The 26628-nt window shown below is 39.2% G+C and overlaps 3 protein-coding genes across 3 annotated transcripts; all 3 read right to left on the reverse strand.

Moving 5' to 3' along the window:
- Nucleotides 1-161: 161 nt before the first annotated feature.
- psmd4a (proteasome 26S subunit ubiquitin receptor, non-ATPase 4a) lies at nucleotides 162-5852 on the reverse strand. Its single transcript, XM_073484271.1, has 10 exons — nucleotides 5765-5852; nucleotides 4993-5133; nucleotides 4743-4857; nucleotides 4501-4587; nucleotides 4279-4347; nucleotides 3924-4139; nucleotides 2544-2652; nucleotides 2288-2419; nucleotides 2121-2173; nucleotides 162-734 (listed from the first exon to the last, which is right to left on the reverse strand). Exons 1-10 carry the CDS (start codon nucleotides 5788-5790, stop codon nucleotides 564-566), a joined length of 1119 nt encoding a protein of 372 aa, XP_073340372.1. The 5' UTR covers nucleotides 5791-5852; the 3' UTR covers nucleotides 162-563.
- A 1175-nt stretch (nucleotides 5853-7027) lies between these two features.
- On the reverse strand, nucleotides 7028-18616 carry LOC141010766 (phosphatidylinositol 4-phosphate 5-kinase type-1 alpha-like). The gene is made up of 16 exons (XM_073483854.1): nucleotides 18514-18616; nucleotides 18010-18157; nucleotides 16836-16870; nucleotides 16531-16617; nucleotides 15127-15257; nucleotides 14902-15019; nucleotides 14459-14611; nucleotides 13402-13701; nucleotides 13024-13232; nucleotides 12822-12905; nucleotides 12389-12437; nucleotides 12215-12299; nucleotides 11851-12018; nucleotides 11488-11689; nucleotides 10264-10351; nucleotides 7028-10167 (listed from the first exon to the last, which is right to left on the reverse strand). Exons 2-16 carry the CDS (start codon nucleotides 18056-18058, stop codon nucleotides 10162-10164), a joined length of 1764 nt encoding a protein of 587 aa, XP_073339955.1. The 5' UTR covers nucleotides 18059-18157; nucleotides 18514-18616; the 3' UTR covers nucleotides 7028-10161.
- Nucleotides 18617-20177: 1561 nt separating this feature from the next.
- Nucleotides 20178-21315, reverse strand: ecm1a (extracellular matrix protein 1a). The gene is made up of 3 exons (XM_073484231.1): nucleotides 21236-21315; nucleotides 20912-21159; nucleotides 20178-20736 (listed from the first exon to the last, which is right to left on the reverse strand). Exons 1-3 carry the CDS (start codon nucleotides 21306-21308, stop codon nucleotides 20533-20535), a joined length of 525 nt encoding a protein of 174 aa, XP_073340332.1. The 5' UTR covers nucleotides 21309-21315; the 3' UTR covers nucleotides 20178-20532.
- Nucleotides 21316-26628: the final 5313 nt, after the last annotated feature.

The raw sequence follows: 26628 nt of genomic DNA on the forward strand, positions 1-26628 counted from the left end.
TTAATAAAATGTCCCAACCAGACTATTTTCAGCGTCCTGTGGAGCCATATGAAGCTGGGACAGCGACCTCTGCATCACACCTTTTTTGTCCCCCCCCCTCTACACACAGCAGTTTCAGGAATATGCGCCTCTGAGGGCAAGAAACACACCAAAAGGCAGCATATTTACACACAGCTTTTATTGCAAAAAAACACAAAGACATGACAGGAGTGTGGCTAAATGTTAAGTTTGAGAGCCTGTCATCATAAATTCTTCTCTCTTTCTTTTCAGAGGTCGATATACCGTGCAGAGAAAATGAAGAGTGAGGAAACGCGCGAGGCAATTTGAGAGTAAATCCTTTTACATTTTTGGGGATGATGTCAATTTGTGTTACTTCAGATTTCGTACTAAATAGTTATTCTGTTGGTGCTTTCGAGCGTCTGGCAGAAAACTATGTTATTAGACGCCAGGGTGCTGTCTCATGCTGGGCTGTCAGTCGGACGATGCGTCAGCAATCTTTTTCGCGTTGTTAAAGTAATCCTGCATTAGTCAGCAATTGTTCTTGGGGTTTGTCTCTTTGTTCCTCATTTCTTCTTCTCTTCGTCCTTTTTGCCGTCGGGCTTGTTTCCCGTCTGGGAGGCCAGGGAGCCCATGGCGTTGCGGATGGCCTCGTTGTTCGGGTCGACGCCAGGCAGGTTCTCCAAGACGCTCTGAAGGAACTCTGGGTCTTGCATCACATCGTAGTCGTCTTCCTCCTATTCAGTTACAATAGAGGAGACAGTCGATTAGGATGGACGAGTTCTTTATCTAAGTGGTTTTAATGAGGCTCTATGTGACAATTCTCAGCAATTTACATCTTAATCATTTTCTTATTGGCAATGTAATGTAACGTGACGTGAAAAATGAGACCGTCCCCGTCTCTCTCTCTCTCGCGTATACAAGCCTGTGGACGATGTGTTGAAGGTGCTTAATGCTGCTGGACTGTGGGTTTCTTTGTGAAGGACTTGGGTCAGATTTTCCATGCACAGTCTCGAGTGCCTCTCAACCTCCGCTAACAGAGAGCAGCAGTAGCTAACGTTTGTTAAGAAATGGAGTCTGCCAACATAAACTAACAACCGACTTCCAGCAAAACACAGAAGTTCAACAGAGCCCCTTTAAGATCCAATTAGTCCATGATTTGTGCCACATGTGATGAGCCACTGATTCCAGGAGGATTTTTTTTCCAGAGTTTTCTTTTTATGGCATTCACAGTTTCACGAGACTCTCCTGAATAATTTAACATTGCTAAAAGGTAGGCATGGGACAATATGAAAATTTCACGTCACGATTATCCTGCTCCAAATAATTGCCATTTGCAGCTGTGTTTGTGGCGACCAAGGTAAGCCAAAAAAACATATCCAAGTGGTGTTTGTGTCTAAACCTAACCAGAGCATAAGCACAGCACTGAGACGAGAGAGAAATTGAAAACTGAACCTCAACAAATGTAAAGTTGCAACATAAAGAAACGTATAGCATGAACTAATCTAGTATGCCTAAGACTCTTAAAATGGCACTAAAACATACTGGAATCACTTTCTTACATTTTGTTAAGAAACAAATGGTAAACATCGTTTTTGTGAAAGTAAAGGTGATTTAATGTTTTTGTTGGTGACAGTGGACAAAAAAGATGCGTGGTCCTGTTGTGGAAACTCAAAATAAATCAGGAAATAAATTTACCATGATCAACTTATCCCGAGTGTTTGTATCGCGATCAGATCTTTGACCCTACCAGCCCCAACTACAGGTCTGTGTTGTGATCGTCAGTTTTAATTATTTCAGCTTTCTTTGTGAGAAATCCTGCGTGGATCCTGGGAATAAATGTATGTTTGGGTTTCATCTTTGGTGCGTCTTTATCTTCCACTTACAATTAGCAGCACATGCAACAGGATTTAACTACCAGTAAGTCTGTACCTTCCTTTAATCTTCGAACACGGTGGTTTATTTGTTTGTAGGACTAATTAAAGTGGGAGCATTTCACATCCGTTCAGGCCTTTAAAGTGCCCGATCTGCCAATAATGTCACTGTCTGTCAAACATAACTCCTTCCTCTTTGCAAATACACAACATTACAGTTTCATTTGAAGCAACCGTATGAAGACTCACCTTGGCTGATTCTGCCGTGTCCATCGGAGCTCCTGTGTCCATTTCTCCATACTCTGTTCACAGAACAAGTGACAAGAACTTTTCTTAACAGACACACCAGCAAATATGAGAGTGACCACAGGTGAAAGTAAGAGCATAAATGTGCTTGATTATCAAACTGAACTCACCTCCTCCAGCAAGAGACATCTGCATGGCGTAAGCTATCTGCTCCTCCTCCGTCATGCTGCTGAAGTCAGGAAGCACAGCAGCACCGCTCTCAGGCTGAGACACTGACATCTTCAGTAAGGCCTCCTCTGATTCTGTGACGAGATCAGTCGAAAGTGAGTAAGGGACCGATAATTATCACTCTGTCAAATCCTAACAATTATTATAATCAGCGCTGTCACGTAAGTGAAAGCCATTATTTGTCGATCCTGCATTTACCGTCGGCGCTGGGTGTGGGCACGCCGGCCTCGGCTGCAGAAGCAGCAGCAGCTCTGCGGGCCTCCTCCTCCTGCCTCTGTCGCTGCTCCTCCATTGATACACGCAAGGCCTAAAAGGAATGCACAAACAGCACAGTGAGAAGACAAAGGGCAGTGCTTACAACTCTCAAGTGCTACCTTTTATTTTATTCTGATAAAACCACAGAGCACCAACATGTGGGAGTATGGGGAGGTGTAGTCTGAAGCGGCCAGATACAAGGACAAAATGCAAAAAGGCAATGCAAGGGATATTTCTCATCAAGGTTCATCCAAAGCACAATACTGCACATAACATCCACTGCAGCTTCAAGCAGAAGCAATAGAAATGAACTAGTCTATCTCAAGGTTTTTACATTATTAGCCTGTTTCAAGGATGCCTACGGCCTATTATCATCTGTATCAAGCCCTCTCTTTGCCGCAGTGACATTTTAGACTAGAGAAGTCATACATTCTTTGATTGTTGTCATTTCAAATACCTTACTTAGTAGCATCGCATTGGCTTTCAGCTTAAGGATCAGTGATTTCTAACCTACACTGGTTATAAAAGAGCTGATACACATGTATTTACTTATATGTGCACAGTATCTCTCACACACTGGTGTTTTCTAAGGATGGGTATGGTTCACATTTTAAGTACCAGTGCCAAACTACCTTTTTTTCAGTACTTTACTCTCTCTGTAACAACATAAATGTCATTTCAGATAAGTCACCAAATACAACGGACATTGCTTCGAAGGGAGGCAGCTGTTCAAAGACTTGGAAGCAGATCAGAATATCAGCACAGTATGGGGCTAGATTAAAAATATAGTAAATAGTAAACAGCAGATGGCAGCAATACGCTGTACATTGTCTGTTATGTTGTTGTTGTCACTACAGAAAAGCTTGCATACTGTAACATTTCCTTTTGGACACACTAAAATTAAAAGAGCATGTTGGTAAGGAATCCATACGTAGCCAGTGGCAGAGTTTTGGATAGTAAAACTGTGATGATAAGCCCATTTAACTCCAACATCTTCTCCAACGAGCTAATTAATTACATTAACATGTTAATGAAGTTGTCGATGCCACATAAATCATGTTGGAGGGTTCAACTCTGCATGCAAGAGAGCAATACTGGCTTCAGGCATGCTAATGTCGGCTGGGGATCTGGCTCTCAGGCTATAAAACACTGTACACTCTTCAGTTTTTAGATATATTTTATGTTTGACCAGATGTTTCCTCAGGTTTTTTCTTTTTTGGTACCATCATAACAAATACGAACACTTGCTATAAAAAGAACCCTGGAGGTTCTTTCTCAAATTGCAGTTTATTTTTGCTGGCATTATGCATTTATGTTGCTTACCAGGGCTAGCTCAGGATCAGCACTGGGATCCACACCAAACTCAAAGTCACTGGCACCAAGACCCATCATGGAGCCTCCTTCACCGGCCAGGATGGGAGAGGAGAGCAGCGCATCAGCCAGGCTGGGCCCTGGAGGGACCGTGACCAGATGGGATCCTGTCCCCTCCTTCCCGTTCAAAGTATTTATAAAAGCAGTCAGCTTCTCTGTGTTCACCTCCTGGATAGTCAGTTGGAGACAGAGGGCGAGGTCAATTTACAATTCAATTTACAGATGGGAAGGAGTTTCAGATGTGGAAATCGAGAAAACAAATCAGACTTTCAGCAGTACGATGGAAGATAAACTGAGAATTCCTCACCTCCTCTCCAAAGTTAATGATATCCACATTCACTTTCTCTTTTTTCAAGCGCTTTGCCATCTTGACAAGCTGCAGAATCAGCAGGTTTGGACCGAAGCAGGAAGAAAAAGCACAGACACACATTGACAACAGAAGAGTGTGTTAAACCCATGATATTGGCAGGAAAACAACATTTCTCTCTGTGGGAGTGGCACAAAATGTAATATAAGACTTTAAACTTACATCTTTTTCATTATCCTCCACTGGACTCCCAACAAAGGCAATGATCCTCATCTTGTGATTTTTCCCTTGTCTGTGTTTTAGGGCCAGCTGCGCAGAAAAAAAATAACAAAAATATGGCCGCTCAAAAAACCGCTGCTGCAGAAAGCGAAACCTCTCATTTAACAATCAAGTAATTACTGAGTAGAGTCCTTCTTTTAAGTTAGAAACAAATGATTTAAACTAGAAACATCAAAGTTACACACATGAGCCACTCTGATGCCTGTGCAGAAGCAGATCTTTCCTTTGGGCTGGACAGCATGGAGTTTGGACAGGATGCGGCCAGAATCTGGTGTCAGTGTGGTCAGGACCTCACAGTTACTGCATGAAAACAAAGGTTAACATCCACGGTTGGAATTTAGCAACCATGTACAACAAAACTACTTGCACTAGTAAGTGCTGTGGGAGTGATGTGAGGGGTTATTACGACTGTTAAATGAAGGGAGAAGAGCTTACTTTGCCATAGTGATGAGGCCCACGTTGTTTTCTGGATTGGTTCGTGTTTTGGAGTGGCAAACGATGTTGACAGCATCTTGTTGAGCCTGTAGCCTCGTTGGCAGAAAGTCTCCATTTCTCATATATTCACTGTTGTCCACACTGAGGGGAACACATCAGTTTAACGTGGCTGTTGAACAGTACTTAGCTAGGTTTACTAGCCGGCTAACATTAGCAATTGACGTGTCATTCCCATATCAAGTGTTAGGCCCAACTAGTTGCTAATTTAGTTAAAACATCAACATTTCTCTTCAACATTGCCCCCCTTTGGAAAAGCCTGTCTTATCCACCGAGTAAGTAGCTGTTTAATGGCTGCCATTACAATATAACGCTACGTAAAACCAGCATTAGCATCGCTTGCTAACGTTAGCACTATGTAACACCGCACAGTCCACTGGCGGAAACAGACAATTCATCGGCGTTGTCAGTCAATCCTTTCGATAGAACACACATAATTGTACAGAACAACATTCGTGGATGTGTTCGTATGTGCCAAAGTTGAACAAAATACTTTTTTTAAACACCGCAAATCTGAGCTAACTTTAGCTATCATGACTCAGCCTGTCGATACTGTGCTAGCTGTCAACGGTCAATTATCAGCACAGTTTACGGCCACATTTCCTCTAAATTCGGGCCTATGAACGAGCTGAGACTGTAACTATTTACCAAGTCTTCTTATGATCAACTAACTGATTGACAACTACTTAAAAAAAGACAATTGTAGAGTTCTTACCAGACCATAGTACTTTCGAGCACCATTTTGGAAACTTCTTGTTGCTTTCTGTTGTAATCGTACAAGCTCACACGCTATTGGACGAAGACTGAACAAAGCGGGACGTGATTGGTCCGATGCGACCTGGAATTTTACTGACGATCGGAGCAGAGTTTGATAGAAAAATCTGAAGATCCATTTTTTCCAATCAAAACTATCAACTAATCTTCTTCAGCAGAGGGAATCTGCTTTCGTGGAGACAGTTCTGAATCTATAGACTGTTTTTTTCCATATAAACCTGAACTCAAGATAGTCTTTATTGCTTTTTCTGGAGCTTTCAAATGTCTACTTTGGGCTGCATACATGTAAATATAGGTAGTCTATAATTTACTTTTACTTGCACTTTTGATACTTTAGTTCATTTTTTTCTAGAAAATTACTTTTGATACTTAAATTTATTTGATATCAGACACTTTAAGACATTTACTCAAGTACTATTTGTATTTAATTAAAGTAATATTTTAACATGATATCTTTACTTTTACTTAAGTATGACTTTTGGGTACTTTTTTTTTTTTTGACCGTTGTATGGCCCCATCGACAGGACAGCTCCAGAGACAACAGGAAACAAGACGAGAGGAGGGGGGACACACGCAACAAAGGGCCCCAGGCTGGGATCCAAACCCTGGGCCGCTGCAGTGAGGACAAAGCCAATGGGCGCCCTTTTGGGTACTTTATACAACACTGCCAATAAACTTGTCTCGCCCAAACAGATTGTATTTACTTGTATTTACTGACTTTTACTCAGCTTTCATCGAGAGTGCTAAGAATAAACAGACTAGGATTGGGTGATACCGATCGATTATTAGCATAAATGTAATTCTGTATTGTAATAATATCCATGTAAAGAATATCTTGATATCGAGTACATTTTCTGGAAACTCATTTAAGAAGATGTTAATGGATAAAATCACCAGACAGGGAAGTCTTTTTATCGCATATCACAGAAACTGAAATACCTGACAAATCAAGGAACTTCATCTTATCAATGCAAAAATTAATATAAATCCAACATTTCCATAAACTAGTCATGTTTATTAATCTGCCACATTGCAAGGGTGTGATACACCAAGAAATATAAAAGGGACAGCTACCTCTCTATTAACAGTTAAAATGCCTGGCAGTTGACGATTCGATATCGTCTTACAGGATGCAAAGAAGTTTAATGGTATTACACTATAAGAGACATAAAAAGCTGATCTGTATACTGCTATATAATCAAACAAAAGTAACAAGACTTTTATTCTTTAATAACTTTAGGTGCAAGTGTACAAAAACATGACATCTCCCAAAGAGAAAGAGAGAGAAAACGTCTGAATACATGTTCTGTGAAAAGGCATTTTTGTGATTCTCGTCTACAGATGTGCACACATTTATTGTATATACTTCAAAAGGCAAGTGAATATGAATTAAAGCATACAGAGAATGATTCACCAGTTGTTATGTTGACAATCAAAATCATCACAAAGAACAAAGGATTTACTTCCGTAGCTGGATGCCTTTGATACAGGTTTGTTGTGCGAGAAAAAGGCACATTTTCAATCCATCATCACCATTAATATACATTTTGGAAACCAGAGCAATACATACAATAATAAATACTATAATACACTTGACTATTTACATGTTTGGTTCATAGGCTGCGTGTGTTTTTACAATAAGGCACTGTTTCACTTTAAATATTAGGACAGAGCATTGTCTGACAGTTTGAAACAACAGCCGGTAGAATAAAATAATCTCCACAAACCATCTACAGGATGTATAAAAACACCAAATGATGGTTTTTCATCTAATCTTGGTGGGGAAATCATCAATTATTGTAATCCATTGCACAGTCTATTCATTTAGGAACACTTAAAGAGTAAACAAAGACTTTTGTTGCATAGTTCTTCTAAGCATTCGATTCATCTTTCAAATTGCTGATTTCTTTATGCTGTAAAACTAAAAATGAATTTTGATTACATTCCTGTTTTTTTTCAAATATCAAACAATTCAGTAAAACTTGGCAACTTAGACTGACAATACTACATCTACCAGTTTGAGTTGACAAAAGAAAAAAAGATAGTTTTGTACTTTTACACACCAGGCAGCCATCACCATGTTTTGCTAATGAAAAAAATAGCATCTATATGATAGTTGGGGCCTGTCTCAAAAACCTCTCTTTAAGTTATCAGCCTCACCACACACTGGTGAGTCTGGATGACCTGTCTCACAAAACTCACACGACGTGCTCTGTTAACTCGAGTTTACCAAAAACCAATCGCATCATGCAACATCAAGAAAAATGAATTTGATAAGAGATGTGGTGAAAAGCTTATCCCTGTCAGGAAACAGCAGCGACAAAGGTTGTTTTAATGCCAATTATTAGTATTGTTTAGGAAAAGTTCACCACTCAAATATAAAAATCAGGACACAAAAAGCTGAAAATAACACAACAATCAAATAGCATTACATCATGAATCAGTGTGAAAACATATAGGATAGAATATGCAGTGATTCAGTACCCTGGACTGTAAATGAATAGGTTACTAAAATGTGAGTGATCCACATTATTTTGAGTTTGTACGTAGCTTTCTTACTTTTAGCAAAAAGAAAGATGTACACAAAATACTTGAAGAAAAAGGTTATTGTTCAAATCCTCAGCAGTCTTTCTACTCCACTCTACAATTTATGTTGCAATGTGGCGACGTAAAATACAAAACAGCAAACACAAACAGACACACACACACACGCACACACAAACACTAACCACAGGTGCTGTGGTTACACAACTACGTGACATTAGTGGGCACGTTGCATAAATGACATTGATTATGCCGATGACCTGTAGTTATCTACGATAGTGTCTTATTAATGCGTCTATGGGAGTATTCCTACTCAGTTACACATTAGAGATTATGTTCTCAGGGGCCAGTGTTACAATATTTATGTTTTTTTTGCTGTAAGTATGAATGAGTAGATAATATAGACAATGAAAGTTCCAAATTATCACCTCCTTCTAACAATTTACCTACAATGCAAACTCTATACCCACCTACAGCCTTAATCAATTATGGTTCTTTAAATAGCAGTTTTATTAATTTAAAATATATAAATCACAGTTCATTTTAAATATTTTAAAAATTATGAATTTTCAGGCATTTAACACCTGGCGATTCATTCTGGACCATTGCCTTCAATTATCATGTGGATAACTGCTTTGTGACTTTCATTAAAAAACCTTCAAATACATAAATCTGAGGAACAGAGATGAGTTTTTGGGGTTTAATTAATGCCAGGAGAGCGACATTAAAACACAAGCTGCTCTTTGCATATTTGGTCTGATAAATTGACATTGCAACATAACTCAAACTGGAACTCGAGCCCTCTCTGACACTGAAAAAGACAAGGTTTATGTCAAACTTAGCCGACTAACTCTTACTTTATGAGACAGGCCCCAGGTCACCTTTTTGTCATCTGAGCATCAGTTCTCTGGTCACATTTGGACATAAACCAGCCTACACACTAAACCTGAAACTGATATCAGATCGCACAGTGTACAAGTATAAAACCCCTCTTGTTGTAAAACCCCTTAGACCTGAACATGAGAGATGACATTTAGGATTCACAGTCTTAAAAATAGCACAGGTCCATTACAAAAGCTGGTTAAATAGAAACCACGAACTGAGGATCACCTCTTTTCCAGCATCATTTGCATTCAGAGTAAGCTTAAGAAACAGCAGCTTACCTTGTATCAATACAGAAAATAAAACCTTTTATTAAAAACTGTGTTCCCACTCCAAATTACATGGATTTCTGCTAAAGCATTTGAGTCAAACCGAGCAGAAACAGTCCTCTAGGTTCTGGCTTTTGGGTGGTGGAACCAACACTTACAGAGCAAGTATGCATGAGGATGTGCTACACCAGTTTGGTAAACACAAAGGAGGAGACAATTAATTTTGTAACTATGCTTAAATAAAGTTCTCACATAAGGCAAATTTCTCATGTTACACTCTACACCAAATGCTGGTTTCACTGAGCACATCAGTGCCAAGAACAATCTTTGGTTGTGCATAAAAGCATTCCTTTGAGATGAATAATAGTGTTTGATAACCACAGCATTAATGCACCCGCAATAACTAGTGTCGGAACATAACCACCCACTGACGTGCCCATTCCATGTTGAGATTTAGAAACCAAAGTGCAAAAACAACAACAACAAAACACTGAATATCCCTCTTGGTTGAGCTGATACACTCTATAACTTTTCAATGCTGGTACCTTAAATCACACCACGGGGAGTTGTAACATTTCCTCTGTGCTCATAACATCCTCAAAGTTTGTTTCAGTTCATTTCAGTCCATGTCTCCTTCACACAGCTATACCTGTGAACACAAAGGAAATAACCTTGTTTAAAAACACTCAGTATAAGTGAAAAGTGTCACAGGAAAGCCTGAGAAAAAAAATTCCTATCAACTTACAGAGCATTTGCTTGCATTAGGAACAATGTCGCTGAGTGAGATCACATCCTCAGCACCGATACTTTCTTCAAGGGTCCCAAACTGAGCGCTGCAGACAGAAAAGGCGACACTATAAGTAAAGGGAACTCAATACATTATGACACACTGAGTCTGTGTGCGTGAAAAAATATATCAAGTGAATATACGCACACCAACCTTTACACCTCTGCTTAAAGAAATTACTTGAGATTTGCATGACATGATTTCTGATGTTTGCCACTAGATGGAGATTCTACAGTTGCTGCAGTGCAGTGCACATGTTGATTTTCCTGAGATTCTGGCTAAGGGACATATTTGCCTCGAGTTCACACTCTCAGGCCGCCTTCATTCCCAACCTGTGCATCACCGGCAGAAGGTCAACCACTGAAATTGTTGGTTGGGGTTAGGTCCAGCCGGAAGAAGTAGAAGCGATGGGATTTGCATACAGCCTAAAACAAAGGTCTCTCTGAGGCTCAAACCCATGCCAGAATTTTGTTGAAAATTAAATGTATCAGTCAACATAATAGATTATTAAGGCACAACTAAAATTACTTTCTTTATTGCCTAATCCACTGGTTAATTCTTTTTAACTGATGAATTACTATTTTGTCTATAAAATGGCAAAAGAAGTGTTCCAAGAACCCAACATGATTCAGTAAAATTGCTTGTTTTATCCACCCAGCAGTCCAACACCCAAAGACATTCAGTTTACAACATTCGCCATTTTTTTCATTAAAAATCACTGGAACGATGAATCAATTAATAAAATAGTTGGACTGATATGAAATGATTCAAAATGTACAAGATGTAATTTGCAAAGTTTCTTTTGTCTGTGTTTTAATGGGTGTAAAAACAGTTAGTTAGTTGGATCAGAAAGATCCAAGAACCAAAGGTTGTTGCTGCCACATGTACCAAACCAACTAGTCAGTAGACCTGGTTGACCGAGGCTCAGCATTATCATCAATAGATTCAGTGGATATTATTTATACAGCGTATGTATATGTGATCATAGAGTTAGTCTTTTATTGATCTCTTACTAGATTTCTTTTTATACTGTGTAGTAACACATTTCTGCCACATTTTAAAAGAAAACACTTGAATCTGATGGTAATCATAATTATAATCCACAACATTACAAAACCAGTTTTAACATGCATATACTGCTGAGGATTCCTTATATTAAAACACTGATCTTTTCCCTCTTACCTCTTGGGGGTGCTGTGCTCCTTGTCTTTGCTCGGCGTGTTGTTTGAATCCACTCCCACTGGCCTGCTGGTATCCTGAGGCGGATTCTGACTTGTGGGAGCAAATCCAGAGTTTCCCACGGAGGAGACAATTGTTGTGTTGCCAACAGCGTCGCTGGGAGGTAAGGTCTTTGGGAGGAGGTCGGGACGACCTGACTGCATGACTGGGTGTGACGGGAGGAAAAACTGTTAATCCTGTGTTGTGAAAGAAGCACTTCACAAGCTGGTACATGCTGGAAGACTGAATCTCTGCAGGTATCAGTCAACAAAATTCATTTTCACTTGTTTGCATTCCAGGTGAAACCTGAAAATTCCCAGCTCTTACCGTTGTCTCCTTCAGTGTTTTCTATGGTGTCAGTGCTGACTTGATGTTGGAGTAAAGGGTGCTGGTTGTTGACGCTCGTTTGGGTCGACAGAGAAGGCCCAGAGCCAGCCGTCTTTTTCAAAGGCCCATGTGCCACTGCACGGCGCTTTTTAGATGGGGAGGTCTTCACTGGACACAAGAGGGAAAGTGTTAATTAAGAGGTCATGAAGCCAAACATAGTTCGGTAGTGTTACTAGAAATGGAAGAAATCCTGATCCACAAAACGAAGACCAAGCAGACGATTTTGTTCCCAGTTTTTACCTGGATAACTGTGATGACAAAATAAGACAGAACACATTTACTGGAAAACCTTCTTTATACTTACATGTGATCTTCCTGAAGACTACATTGCACATGAACTTCTCAAATCGTTCTGCATAGAATCCCGGTCTGTGCACCGATACAGTGTCCTAAAGAAAAGGAATGATTACAGGGGTTACACAATATATATCTGTTAATCTAAAACACAATTAACTGAGGCCAGTAAAAGGTATCTCACCCCATCGTGAACCAGAGCTTTCCACGAGTGTTCAAGCCTCTTTACGAATCTGAAAAACAGCACATAAAATCTGGATTATTAAAATGAAGTTACAACATGAAACATATTTGGTTTCACACAACATCTTCACAGCAGAAACATTAAACTAACCTTCACTTTAAACTTTATCATTTATCATCGCCTCATGCCCTGAGGCCACGCTTGCACCTTATTCATTCTTCACAATCACTTGCTCATTCATCAGCTGTTTAGCTACCAGCTGACAATAAACATCCAATTGTATATATGCAGGTGGACAGTGTAGCTAAGGATGCATGATATGGATTTTGTTCAGCAAATACGGGCTCTGGACGCTTAACCGGTGCTCCTGGACACTAAATACTATGCCTAAGCACATCCTGTGTAGACACAGACGGAGCATTGAAGCGTTTACCTGTAGGACTGCAGAATGTCAATGATACCAATATACACCAGCAGCCTCTCGCCTTTTGAGTTCCGTGCTGGGATGCCTCCAGTTCTGTAAAGTAAAACAAAAAGTATTTTTAAATGATCCGTCATTCCTTCTTTGTGGTAACAGAAACTGTGACAAGGAAGTTGCCTGACACATGACTTCATAAGGCCACAGGAACACTCACTTGTCCTCGGTGCCCGTTGATCCCATGCTCCCTGCCTCAGCCTGGATGGCCTCTATAGCCGTGCTGTACAGGGACTTTTGGCCTTGTGGCCTCCTTTGGTCCGCAGCCCCGGCCACCGCCTCTTCACTGGCCTGCTCTCGACAAGCCTGATCTAGGTTGTGGACTCCCACCAGGAGGCTGTAATCCATAATCTTAAAACTTTGCAAAAGCTAAATGGAAATAAAGGATAACAAGTATTGTGAGAGCAGTGATTGAGAATAAATTTGCAAGACAAATGCAGGTAATTTTTTTAGTTAACTAGGTGCTTTAATCTAAAATCAAACAGTACAACCACACTTGTTGCTTCATGTTGCGACAGACTTTATTCTGTAGTCTTACCAGACAGTCTCTGTGGATGGTCTTGCAAACAGCACTGTGCTTGTCCCCCTCCATTAGCAGCCCCTCCTGCATGTCCTGCATGAAATCCAGGTCCTTGTATGTTGGCACGGCCTTGTCTCTCTCTTTAGGTGAGGCCCGTCGCTTGTACGTGGAGCCCTTCAGATCATACTTGAGGTGCATTCGTACAGCGCTCGGGAGCAGATTGTTCATGACTACGATGCGGATGTTCTTACCCGCTGCCTGGACACAGTAGAGTCCATAAAACTTTGGCAATAAGGTCCGCCTGTTCTGGTTTAGGTTCTGAAGGAGAGCAGAGAGGATTTTCATTAATAATGATCATTATCAAGTATTTTCTTGATTCATCCTTTGTCTGTCAGAAAAAGTAAACATTTCCTAGAGCATATGCTGACCTAAATTGCTATTTTTTTTTATTCAACCAACAGCATAAACCACACAAGCACTTTTGTTACTATGACAAAAGCCCTATTCGCATTGAACTAGTATTACCTAAGGACCTCTAGTCATTTGTAACAATTGTGGAGCAAGTCAGTTATCGCAATCTTGTGCTAATCTGCTACGTCCGTAATCCGTAAAGTAAAAATTCCACTGCATATTACCCGCCATATTACGCCTAAACACAGATGTCATGTGCAAATCAGCATGTTTGTGATTTAGGGTTGCATTTCTTTGCAGACATCCGTTTTCTGCTGTCAGACTATTAAAGAAATAAGAAATTTGATCACAGCTCACATATGTTGAACAGCAGTCAACAGCTGTGCTGAGAGATCGACTATGATGATGTTTAAAAGTGATGATAGAGAAGGTTAGGAGCAACATAAGGTTGTCATGTTCAAGTACAGCCAAAAAGCATCTGTTACTTGATCTAAATGGGCTACAGATGTGTGTTTATGCCTCTAACACATGCAGAAGAGATAGACAGACAGATAAAAGGATAATGATCAGGGGTCAGTCCATAGTTTTACTATGTGGGATAATCATGTGCACGTTTATTCTGTTTAAATCATCTTGTATCTTAAATCCCTTCACAAAATCTTACCATAAAGTATCCTGGAAGCAGTTTCTGTAGAAATTCGGCCTCTTTGTGCTGCACTGTCTTAATAATGAACTCATCATCACTGGAGAGGTAGAAGAGAGATCCACTGGCCCCGGAGTTTGACAGCTCGATCAGGTCCTCATTACACAGAGAATACTGTGATCAGAACAGAGCATGCTGGTTAGATATGTGATGGAAAACAAACAAACAACAACAACAACAATGACACAGATTAACAGGTTAAAAACAGGGCAATCAAGCCAGCTGAGCCTCATCAGCAGCTCCACCTTTAGTGTGTCAACACTGCATTATTTCACACTTCCTTAATTTCACTCTTTCCAGTTCCTCAACCACTACTTTCTTCTTACAGTTCACAACTCATTTCCTTTCTGCAGAGCTTTATACACATTCTTTAAGTATTACAGATGCTGAGTTAACAAGAATACCATGTAGTCATCGGGCCGGATGCCAAACAATTCCCTGAAGTAGCGAAAGGCGATCGGTGCATACGTCTTGAACCTGAAGTCTCCATAATGGTGGGCTGGTGTCAGGTTGCTCCCCTCACTGCCAGTAAAAAACAGGAGGGAGAGGAGTTAACCAAACACTATAAGACTTATTAATGTGGAAAAGACACATTTAATCATCTTTACTTCATCACTTTAAAGACTCACCTGGGAAAGAAGATGCTTTCCACCACTTCAAAGTCCTGCAGCAGCACATCTCTCTCAGGTTTCTGGCTTAAGCTGCCCACTGTGTGCGTGATGCCTAACTGGATGGCACCTTTCAGGGCTGATGATGTGGTCTGGAAGATGGAAAAAACCATGAAAAATTAATCACAAGAAAAATGCAGCTCAATCTGTCTTTAATAGTAAACTCATTAAGGTTCACATGCCACACTTGCAGGTAATTTTTGCAGATCATCAGCTGATACTGTAAAAACAATCACACAATTACACAACTTTAAGTGTGAGTAAGCATGAGGTAAACAGACGTACAGCTTCTGAGAAACAAAAAAATACAGAAATAAGAACTTGGCATAATACTTTCAGTTTATCTGCCTGTGGTAAAAGAGCTCTCAAGTTTCTTTTAGACACTGCCACTATAGATCAATCAATATCTATTAACCAATCATAAGCAAACTCAACAGAAGTACTTGTTTCCATTTCACTAGTTACTTAATTTTGATAAGACCATCAACAGAAAATTAATCCGCAACTGATCTGAAAATCAATTAATCGTTTAATTAATTTATTACTCAAAAACTCAAAACATTATCTTGACAAATGTAATATCTTTGGGTTTTTGATTGCTCGTTGGATAAAACAACTCTCAGAAATCATGATGTACATTTACTACTATTAATATATTCATAATACTGTTTTCTGACATTTACAGACTAGGCAATTAAAGGTGTAATTTGCAAGAAATGGCCAAAATTTGAATGTAGCTCCAAAACCATTGGGGCAGCCTGCTAATACGTACAGTACATACATACATTATGGATGTGACTAACACCGGCCGGGAATACGACTCTGGGGACAAGAAGATACGGCGGGCTGGGACAGAAGTGATATGAAGCAGCAGAAGAGCCAGAGTGAGAGTGAGACTGGGATAAGCAGTAGGCGAAAATGGTGTGTTGATCAGTAGTATTTTCACATCCTACTCTGTGAACTGAGGATTTATTTTAGACCAAACCAAAGATGATTGAGGAAAGACAAACCAAGACGGTTTTTGTGAGTTTTATTTGGTTTATGTCGAGTTCTAAGTGTGTTTTATGATGAGTTAACGAGCCGATTAAGCTCCGCTGAGCGCGGTAAAAGAGAGAAACTTGAATTCAGACAGTGTACAGTTGTATTTTTCTGTTCAGTAAGTAAAATAGCTGTTTAAAAATCTTCTTTCTTGACATTTTGTGAGTTTCTTTTGTTTATGTCGACTAAGTAGCAGACTTTCTGCTTTTGCATCTCCCTGCTGAAACTACATCAGCAACGTTTTAAACTAATATTCTGGCCATATCTTACAAATTACTCCTTAAATGGAAAGTAAATTGCAGATTAACAGACAATGAAAATAACCACCTTCTTGTACGTCGTCTCTCCAGTGGGATCAATTCCACGGTGGCCGATAGTCTTTTTCATGTTCTGAGTCATGGTGGTGCTCGGACCCTGTCAGCACAAACATGGTAGAAGGCAGAATTACAAGAGGAAAAAAACTCTGTGCAAATCTGAAGCAATGTGTCGCATTCTCATGTTTAAAAGAGGAAGGAATAAAGGATGTGTCAGCTAAATATCCGTAATTTCCAAACCGCCTAAGATAAATGTAATGAGTGTTTCCTAACTGACACAGAGCTGGATCACACATTTCCTCCAAACAAGTGAGTTACCTCAATAGCAGCATTTTTTCGAGTCCCAGGCGAATCTGGAGTGAAAAAAATGGAGAGAACATACAAGTTATACAGAAATAATAAATAAAATAACAATCAAAGTAAAAGCAATTCTAACACTGAATGCATTCATATCAAACACACAGCTCGAAACAGCTTCTAACATTCCCTAATGTTGAAAACAAAGAGTGCAGCTGAGCTCTGAAACAACATGCAGACGCACCTCGTTCATTACCTCTGAGAGAAGACAGTCTCCTCCAGAACTGACTCTGCAGGTCTTTGCGTGGAATGGGAGGAATTAGATAAGTATGCTATTACCATTAATGTGAGTTCACACAGGGCCAGTGAGTGATAGAATGAATTTACACTTAAATGTCAGTTGAGTAGTTATCTTTATATGTTTGTTTGTTTTTTTAAAGAAATCCATGACGTGAACTGGGAGGGCTTAGGTGATATTTTTTTAGATGGCTATCATACTGTGAAAATGCAATCTCTTATACTCAGAAGTGTTTTTTAATAGTTTGTGTACATTGCCCAGAGATCTTATCTTGAACTCTGGGTTCATGCATAACCATTTATTGTCTGTGTTTTTTTTACCTTATTTTCTTTTGTTTGTCAAGCACTTTGGTCAACTCATGTTGTTTTCAATTGTGCAATAGAAATACATTTTGACTTGACTACAATTATTTAAATGAGAAGTGGTTAAATATTAAAACATCTGTCAGTCTTACGCAATAAAGTTCAACAACACCACAAATCGCAGCCGCAAAAATTACAATAATGTTGAGTCAACACTTCTCTTTTTTAACAGAAACTGAAAATGATAACTTTGATGGAGGCACTGGACTGCTTTTCTTGAAGCTAGGTGGTCCTAATCATGTACCTAAGTGTACATTAGTGTCATGAGAGTATATAAACAGTAGACCCAACATTGGAGACCATTCAAAGATTACATTTATGTGGTCACACAGGTTGTGTATTAAACTAGGAGGTTGGTTGATGTATTGTGTCTGATGAACTGGTGTCTTGCTGAGACATGTCCATGTACGGGATCCATACCCCGAGCCAATGTCCATGTGTCTGTATGAGTAAGTGGGTGAGACCTTATGCCAAATACATCTGATCAATCCCTTTCATGAGAAGGTGGGGTTACATATAATAATACAGTACTTACACCCAGAGGGGCCCTGTAGCCCTGGAGGCTCCTCTGCAGCTGTGGCCATTCAAGAGCAGACACTCAGACTTGAGCAGATCCCTGTTCACTCCTGGAGATTAAACGTGGACAGCTTCTTCTGTGAGACCACTTCAGGTATCCTGGGGGTCTGTGTGGACAAAAAGCAGCACATTAACAGCAAACAGAGATGACTTCATGCTACAAATATTGACAGGAGCCACGTTGACTGCTGGCTCTGCTGATGGACGAGCTGACCTGGATTCAAACAGGACGAGAGGCTTTCTGTTAACTTAACTATCAGTTCAGTAATGTGATTTAAAGAAATGGTAAGACCACTGTGTTTTGAAACAAGCTAGCACAATAAAAAAGATGCCTGGATTGCGACATTTAACGAAACAGAGGCGGCAAAGCTAGCTGCTAACCCTGATTTAACTTTTCTAACTTTAACCCAGCTACTCTCGCTAATAAATGACCAACAGCAACACAATAAAACTGTCAACTCACTCGAAAATCTTGTGGAGGAGTTCCCACCGCTCCCGGAGAAAGAAAAAGTTAACTTTTTTCTCCTGAAGTCACTGTTTTCCCTCAATCTAATAAACAAGGAAGCAATGCGGAAGCAGCCGTTTGTGTTCTGCTCTGCTAGCTAGAGATAGAACGGAACTTCCGGTAGAATTTTCATAATAAAACGCGTGTTAAAGGGGCACTATGTAGTTTTGGAGAAGAAATTCACACTCATAATTTTGATATTTACAGTATTAACGAGGTAATAATGCGAACTCAGACATTCCTATTTTTTTTTGTAATTGAATAAACAAGCTGGTCCCCAGAACAATGTTTGAAGCTAGAAAGGTGGCAGGGTACGCCAAACATAAACAAAGTAAAAGAGTGTGAAATTGTGTTGTCCTTTAAGGTCAGTTTGTTTATTCAGTTTATACAGTCATGACAACAAAGAGAGTTCGTTTATTTAGTTTGTTTAGGCCTTATAAATACAGTCAATGAAGATCTTTCAGAAAATGTATTGTGTGTGGTTTAACAATAATATATATTTCAAGAGATTGTGATCAACAAAGGTATTTTGTAAAGACAGATAGAAGAAATGAGTGAAAAGTAGTCTTTGCTTTTAAATGCATGTATAAAACTATATACACAGTGCTCGCATAGTTAAATACACAAGTAAGGCACGGTTCAAGAAGTATTTAGGTACTTTGGTAAAGTAATTACATGTAAATGTACAGAAGAATTAGCAGTATAATGGACTTGATGTGATGTATCAAAGGTAAAAGTAATCAGTATACAGGAGAATATGTTATTATAGAATTTTTAATTTTATTAATTGTTTCTAATACATTAATGTGTGAACATGATTTTTGACTTTGCTGTTGGTCGAAGCAGAGCTTTTTTACCTTCTGTATTTGCTTTGGGGAGTTTAATATATAACAAAGCTTCATATTTTGAAAGTTCATCTGTGTAAATTATTATATTCTTTAAAATAATTAGTAACTATACATGTCAAATAAATGCAGTTGTGTTAAAAGTGCCATAATGTTTGTATATGAAGTGTTGAAGTACTCAAGCAACTACAGCTGCCTCATATTGTAGAGTTACAGTCTGCTACAGCAAAGCATGTGTAAATAAAGCCCCTCAATGTTGTGAACATTTTACACTAGCTTCAAATTGAAATGTTTATTTCAATTCTACAAATACAACATCTGCACACGATGTTCCACTTTTATTTTGAAGCCAAACAGGAAATGCCATTCTGTGTTTTTTGTGGTCCGGAGCACAAAACTATCCCACTTCATTTACATTCACACGGACGGCATACGTAAAAAATCTCAATCAAAAAGAGTTCAGCTTTGTCTTTAATATTTATTTGTGACTTTTACTACACATTGCCATTCAGGCTGGGGAGCCGCTCAAACTTTTTTTTTTAGTGATCACTGATCAGTTTCTGTCTCACACCCAACTGTTACAGCCAACAGTGACCCCTGGTGGACATTTATTACAGTACATGTGTTATTTATTATTAAGAGTGCCTGAAAACTTGTTTCTATACTTTTTTTCTGATTTACCTGATGTTTCCCCAAATCTATGTCAACTACTGTGTACTTAAAATCAACAAAAGCCAAACAATTGATAAGACAAAAGACAAGAAAACACGTGAGAACTGTCTTTCTTTCGTCCTTTATTTCTCTAACACAGAATAATGCATGTTAAACAATTTATTTGAGTACTAACAGTGAACATTTGCAATTAAAAACATTTTTTTCCTGTGGTTAAAATATAGAGCTGTTCAAATAACTGACTTCAGCTGTTGTGATCATTAACAACCATCACGCCCTGACCTCCTCTGAGCGTCTGTGGCAAAGACCTTGCAGGATACACTGTATTATTATCTCAGCTTGCACATTTTTCTGATGCAGCTTTGTCCAGATGGGATCCGAGCGCATTAACCCAAAGCTACACAAAAGTTCAGCACTCTCAGACAAATTTAACTGCTTTGTTTTATAACATTTTTCACCTTTAACAAGCATGTGCATTGAAAGTGAATCCTGGCTCCTGGGGCATTGTGGGTGCAGCGTACCCTGGTGTTGGGTCGTAGTTTGGGTTTGGCAGCTCGCTGTTGAAACACGTCCACCGTGCGTCTCCTCTATCTGCACAGCACTCATACGGGAGAGTCATGGTGGAGTATTCTTCCGTGCAGAAGTGAGACAGGGCTTGTTTCCACTGCAAGAGAAAGATATTTATTATCTTGTTTACAAGAGACAAGCACACTTCATCCTTTTGTATATGGGCACAGACAAGACATATTATTAATATAGTGCAAAATAGTGAAAACACAAGTTGTTGTCTTTGGATTGTGGTGTCAGTTTCTCCCACAAACACAACAACAGAGACTCACAGCTTGTTGGGCGCAGCAGAGGATCTGGGGGCTCTGCTGTCCACCGCAGCACAAAGAGTACCAGGACTCCAGACGGTTGATGGCATTTCCACGGCGACGGAAGTGGCTGGCACCGGAGCGTGGGAAGAAGCTGTCTGGGTATCTGGGACGACCCTGACCTCGTTGGCAAATGGCAGCAAGGTTCAGAGCGGTGGGACAGGCAGGCGGGAAAGGGACGTCAGGCTCATTGAGAGGGTTTCCTTGGGTCTCTGTGGAAATCAAGCAACACAGATGTTAACAGCATTGAAATCTGAAGAGTGCATCAAAAAATCTAGAAGATTTTACCTCCAACATTTGCACCAAGAAGAGTCAGCAGTGCAATTATTGAAAATCCTGTGAGGCCTCCAATCGAAGTCATGGCTGTGTGGTTTTCTCTTGTTGATCAAAGTTGATGTGACTGGATCTGCGGCCAGCTTATATGGGCGAGGGGAGAGGGTCTGTGGGCGTGAAATGCTTGGAAGTGAGGGTGGAAGGGGTGAGGGGAAGTGGTTGGTGAGGGTGTGCGGTGGGGAGGCAACATGATGCTGGGAGCCGTCAAGATAAACACAAAATGAGCTTGAACTTGAACTAGTGATATCTGCTGATGTGTTCAACATGCAAAACAAGAGCAGTATCTTTTTTTTTTCTTAAAAGAATATGTAGTAAACACACAAAACAGATTCAGACAGCTTTATTAATCCAACCAGGGGCAGTCTGTCTGAGCAGCTTGCCTTGCACACACACTAAAACATACAGTAGCATGTAGATACAAGAATAGTTGAGTAATAAATGAAATAAGAATAAAATACAATGAAATAAAGCAAATTAAATAAAAAAAATATGCCAAGGAGTTCAGTGGAAACAAGGAATCTATAATAAATAGAAGATGTTAATGAATGGTTTGATCATCAATTCATAAAATAAAAATCAGTAAAATCAGAGAATTCATTTAAAAGATGAATCGCAGAGGGAAGAAAAGATTTCAAGTAGCGCCCTGATGGTACCAGAAGAAGCTGAAATATGTGTCGCTTTCTGGAGGATTTGTTGATTGCATAAAGAGGTCAAGTCCCTTTGTGCCACTCCTGTGATCTTAGAACAGAGTTAACGTTGCTAACGCCAGCTAGCCAACATTAGGGCAGTACAGCATGCTGGGCGCATCCTGTAGAAAGTATTTAAAAAAAATGTATTGGCTGACAAACCTTGTTAGAAGCTGTCAGCATAAACGATCAGGAAAAAAGTTACTTTTATTCTGCACTGTTCTACAAGCTCTGTAGATGCATTATTATAAAAAAAATAATTGTCTACATAAAGATGTTATCAATATGACCTTTAAATATTGTGGGTTTGTGGGGGGAAATGAGCAGAGTAGAAATCTGGCTGACTGGCAGTTCAGTGATGCTTTGCTGACTGGATAAAGTGTGGGAGGAACATGGCAATCTTTCCCAAAACTCAACAGACCTCCCTCAATCCCTGTTCTCAAAAACAGTCGAGTTTCGTGCTCTCTGTTATCAACGGATGGTTTGCACTCAGCAAAAATGCAAAAACATCTTGTCTCGTGTCGTTATCTACAAACGGTGCTTTGACTACGTGTGAGAGGAATGAAGGATGCTCTCGCTCAAAATCTCTGAATCGCTGTAATAGTTTTGCACTCCCTAAAATTCAAACAAATCTCACATAATCACTTCTGCTGTCTGCATTGTGCTGATAAGTGGGCGTTGATTTATTGGATCACAGGTTAATATTAGAGGCATTTTTTAATCTGTGTTTAATATATATTATCAATTCATCTCGACAACATGAATGAGTGTCTGTCAGTGTTTGATTGGTCTGTTTTGTGTTTCAGGTGTGACAGGGTGTGACTTCAGATATGAAGTGAACACGTGCACTGTTATCACAAAGGCAATCTGCAACTGTCAAATGGTGACTTATTGGATTTGTATTCTTGCTCATATATTGTGTTATATAAGTGTTGCTTCACTGAATCCAAGGGCGTCACTTGTGTTGAAAAGTGGTGGGGACGTAAGGGCTCAGGTGAAAAAACATTTTCAAGATATGTGATTTTCGGCGATTTAATAGGGCGATTTATATGAGGCCGGTAGATAATTATGAAAAAAACTGCATTGCAACTCTACATGTGAGGTTAAACTACCTTGTTGTTTCCATGCTGGATATTTCAATGTTGGAGAAACTGAGTTCACAAGAGTTCATGAGTCAAGTTCAACAAATCATGACTCATTCTAAGCACAAGGTTTAAATATCTCTATTCTGCTCCACATTGCTAACTGTAAAACGGACAGGAAGTTGGCTAAAACGACCACAGCGCTTACAGCAGCTTTAATAATAGAAAATTACGGTAGCTAGCTACACATTTTTGGGAGAAAAAGGGAGAAAACATTAGAAACTACTTTAGCAGGCAGCACTGTTCTGTAAGTCATTCCCGTAAAATCCAGAAAATAAGATGCAGGGATCTTAAAGCAACATTATTTAGACATTTTGTGCGATTTGGCATGATCAAATCCCCTTTTTGGTGCCCTTCCAGTGCCCTCTCTGAGCGTTGGTGCCCCACAGCATACAGGTGGTGCCCTTTTTATTTTTTTCGCCCCTGCACCTCATAAATCCTGAGTCCACCACTGCAGGCAGCACTGTGCTATAAGACACTGCTGTGAAATCCAGCAAATAAGACACACTGATCTTAATATGTTTGATATCCTTAGTAACACTCCATAAGGTAACAGTCCAGTAGGCTTTTGTTAGAATTGCACACCAGAATCTGTTTGCACCATAGACTCCTGGAAAACTGCGTTTCATCCCAAACGTATACCTTTATATTGATGGGTTGACAGTAAAACAAGAAGTCTGAGTCTGAGACTAGATTGAGTTTTTACCCTCACCTTTAAATGTTTAATATTCAGATAAAAATATCTGACACCTACGCATTGCACAATAGTGTAAAATCCCCTGGTGTTTGCATTTATCAGCCCTAAGATTAACATCTATGATGTAAGTCTATTAGTTTCAGTTAAATCAAACATTTGAATGGTCTGAGTAGGAGGCTCTGCATTGGCTTTACACATTCTCACACATTTAGTTTAGCGACATCATCAGGTAATGCTAATGCTATTATATATTTCCCATCCATTCTCAGATAAGAATTACATTGGCCTCCACATGAGAACCACCTCTTGAGCATTAAAAACTCTTTAAATAACCTTTAAACAAGATTTTGACAAGTTGACACGTTGAATTTGCCATGTGATGAGTCAGTTGGTGACTTGGCATCCGTACAAGCAGCGTGACACCTTCGCCCTGATTGGCTTCCTCTACGTTACCAAGACAAATAAAAAGGCACCAATCCAGATGCCATTTATCCAGATCCACGGTTTTCTGGTTCAGGTAAGGTTCATTTGCACATATTATATCCCAACTATAATGAGACAGCTCAGTTTTAGCAGCTTAAAGGCATTTTTTTGTTTGTTTGTTTATCACAATCCTAAAATGTGGTTTATCACAATATTTCTAAATGTTGGTGATGCTTTGATGAAAACTATGTCAGATTTGTTAGTCTATTAGTTGTAGATGAAAGTCTGGAGAGGTCAAACCTCCAGCAGCACTTGTTGTGTCGAGAAAACTAGTTTTACTGAAAGTGTTGCTGGAGTTTTGACCTCTTCAGACTTGTTACCTTCTCCATGCACCTTGGAAGTGGACGTTTGCTGTGCCAAAAAATCCCTCCTCCCTTCTACCTGATTTACCAAAATAATTTCAGACATGAGATAGGGCCAGTGGTGAAACAAAGTACTTTTACTCAAGTACTGTGCTTAAGTACAATTTTGAGGTACTTGTACATTTTCTGCTACTTTGTACTTTCACTCGATTATAATCCAGAGGCAGATGTTGTACTTTTTACTTCACTACATTTATTTGATAACTTTTCAACTTTAGTTTAATAAATCAAAATGTAATCCACAAATAAATTATGATGTGATATTACAGATTAATATACAACTTTAATAATCCCATGGGGATTTGTATTCATTTTTCCACATACAGATATTTCATTTTTTAGACTTTAAAGAGCGATAAGACATAAAAACTGTACACTTGTCTTGTGTGTCTAAGTGTGTGCCTGTGTCTTTATGTCTAATTTTGTGTTTGCATTATTTTAGGTTTAACAATGAAAAGGCTGGTCTGCTGTCTTGTGGGCTTACTGCTGGGTGGTAAGTCAAAGAAGTCAATTTATTACTTCTATCCTCTCTCCTTCAAAACAGCACACAGCAGTCACTAAATATGCCTTTTCCCTATATTTCAATAATCACCTTAAACTTTAGAAACTGTCAGGACAAAATTTTATTGCATGATGAGGTACTTAGCTTTAGTATTCCCATTTTCTGTTACTTTAAACTTCTACTTCACCACACTTCAGGGGCAAATATTGAGCTTCTTACTCATACTACATTACTACATTTATGTGATAAATTGCTAGATTACAAATACAAAATACCTTCCAATCTGATAAGATAAGGTTAAGATAAGAATTTACTGAAAACTTTATTGGGCCTTTCTACATAATGAGTACTTTTACTTTTATTCTAAGTATATTTCTTAGCTTAACAAACAATGAAATGCTTTCTAAAACATTATTTAGCAACTGTAAAAGTTTATTAACATCAGTTGCAACTTTTTAGTGGCCATTCAAATGATGTTTATACTAGGCAGTATTTAATAACAGCTGCAGCTTCACAATAACAATTGCTTATTATCAAATGGTTTACAAAATATTTTTAAACCATTAACAGTGAATAACTATTAACTAAAGTTTAATTAAGTACAAATTTGCTATTTATTAATATTTTTTATTATAAAGTTTTACTACCATTGCACTTATTGCAATACTTAAACTGTCAGTGGACGAGTTTTCTGCTTCAGTGTAACATTATGAAGTAAATGTTGATTTCACAACGTAATGGAAACATAATAATGAAACCATCTGTGTTTACATTGGCTCCCCTGCAAACCTCAAAAACACAACTTGGAAACGCTAGGGAGAAAGTTGTCTGTTGCCACTTTAAGTAAAATTTTGAATGATTTTTACTTGTAATGATCTATGTCAATAGTAAAAGATCTGAGATTTTAATAACCAACAGATGGTGTTATACTTTCAGATTTTTCACATCTTACTCTTTATCCTTATGATTTTTTTCCAGGGCTCGGCTCTGCTCTACCAGCAGGGCGAGAGTTTGTCACATCTTTCATGCAAAACCTTGGGAGTGATGGCACGGAAACTCGTTTCTTGGTTGAGGTTGCAGCTCTGCCCACTTCAAAAGGCAGCACCAAGGTCAAGGTGACTGCTATGGGTCAGGTCTATGAGAAGGAAATTGCTCCTGGTAACAGTGCATCCTTCAAGCTCCCCGACACAGTAGAGATGAAAGGCAGCATGAAATCCAGTCAGGCTGTGCTGATCGAGGCTAGCCAAGATGTCACTGTGATGTCTCTCAACTTTAAGAAATACACAGCAGATACCTCTGTTGTTTACCCGGTGAGGGACTGGGGGACTGAGTACATCGTATTCACTCCTACCAGCTCTCAGAGAGACACATATAAAGAATTTTCTATCACCAACCACAAAGAGCCAAACTCTGTTGAGTTTTTCCTGCCGGGCTCTGTCCAATTCCAAGGGAAGTATTACAGGAGAGGAAGCAAGA

Source organism: Pagrus major, chromosome 16, assembly GCF_040436345.1.
Source record: "Pagrus major chromosome 16, Pma_NU_1.0".
NCBI lineage: Eukaryota > Metazoa > Chordata > Actinopteri > Spariformes > Sparidae > Pagrus > Pagrus major.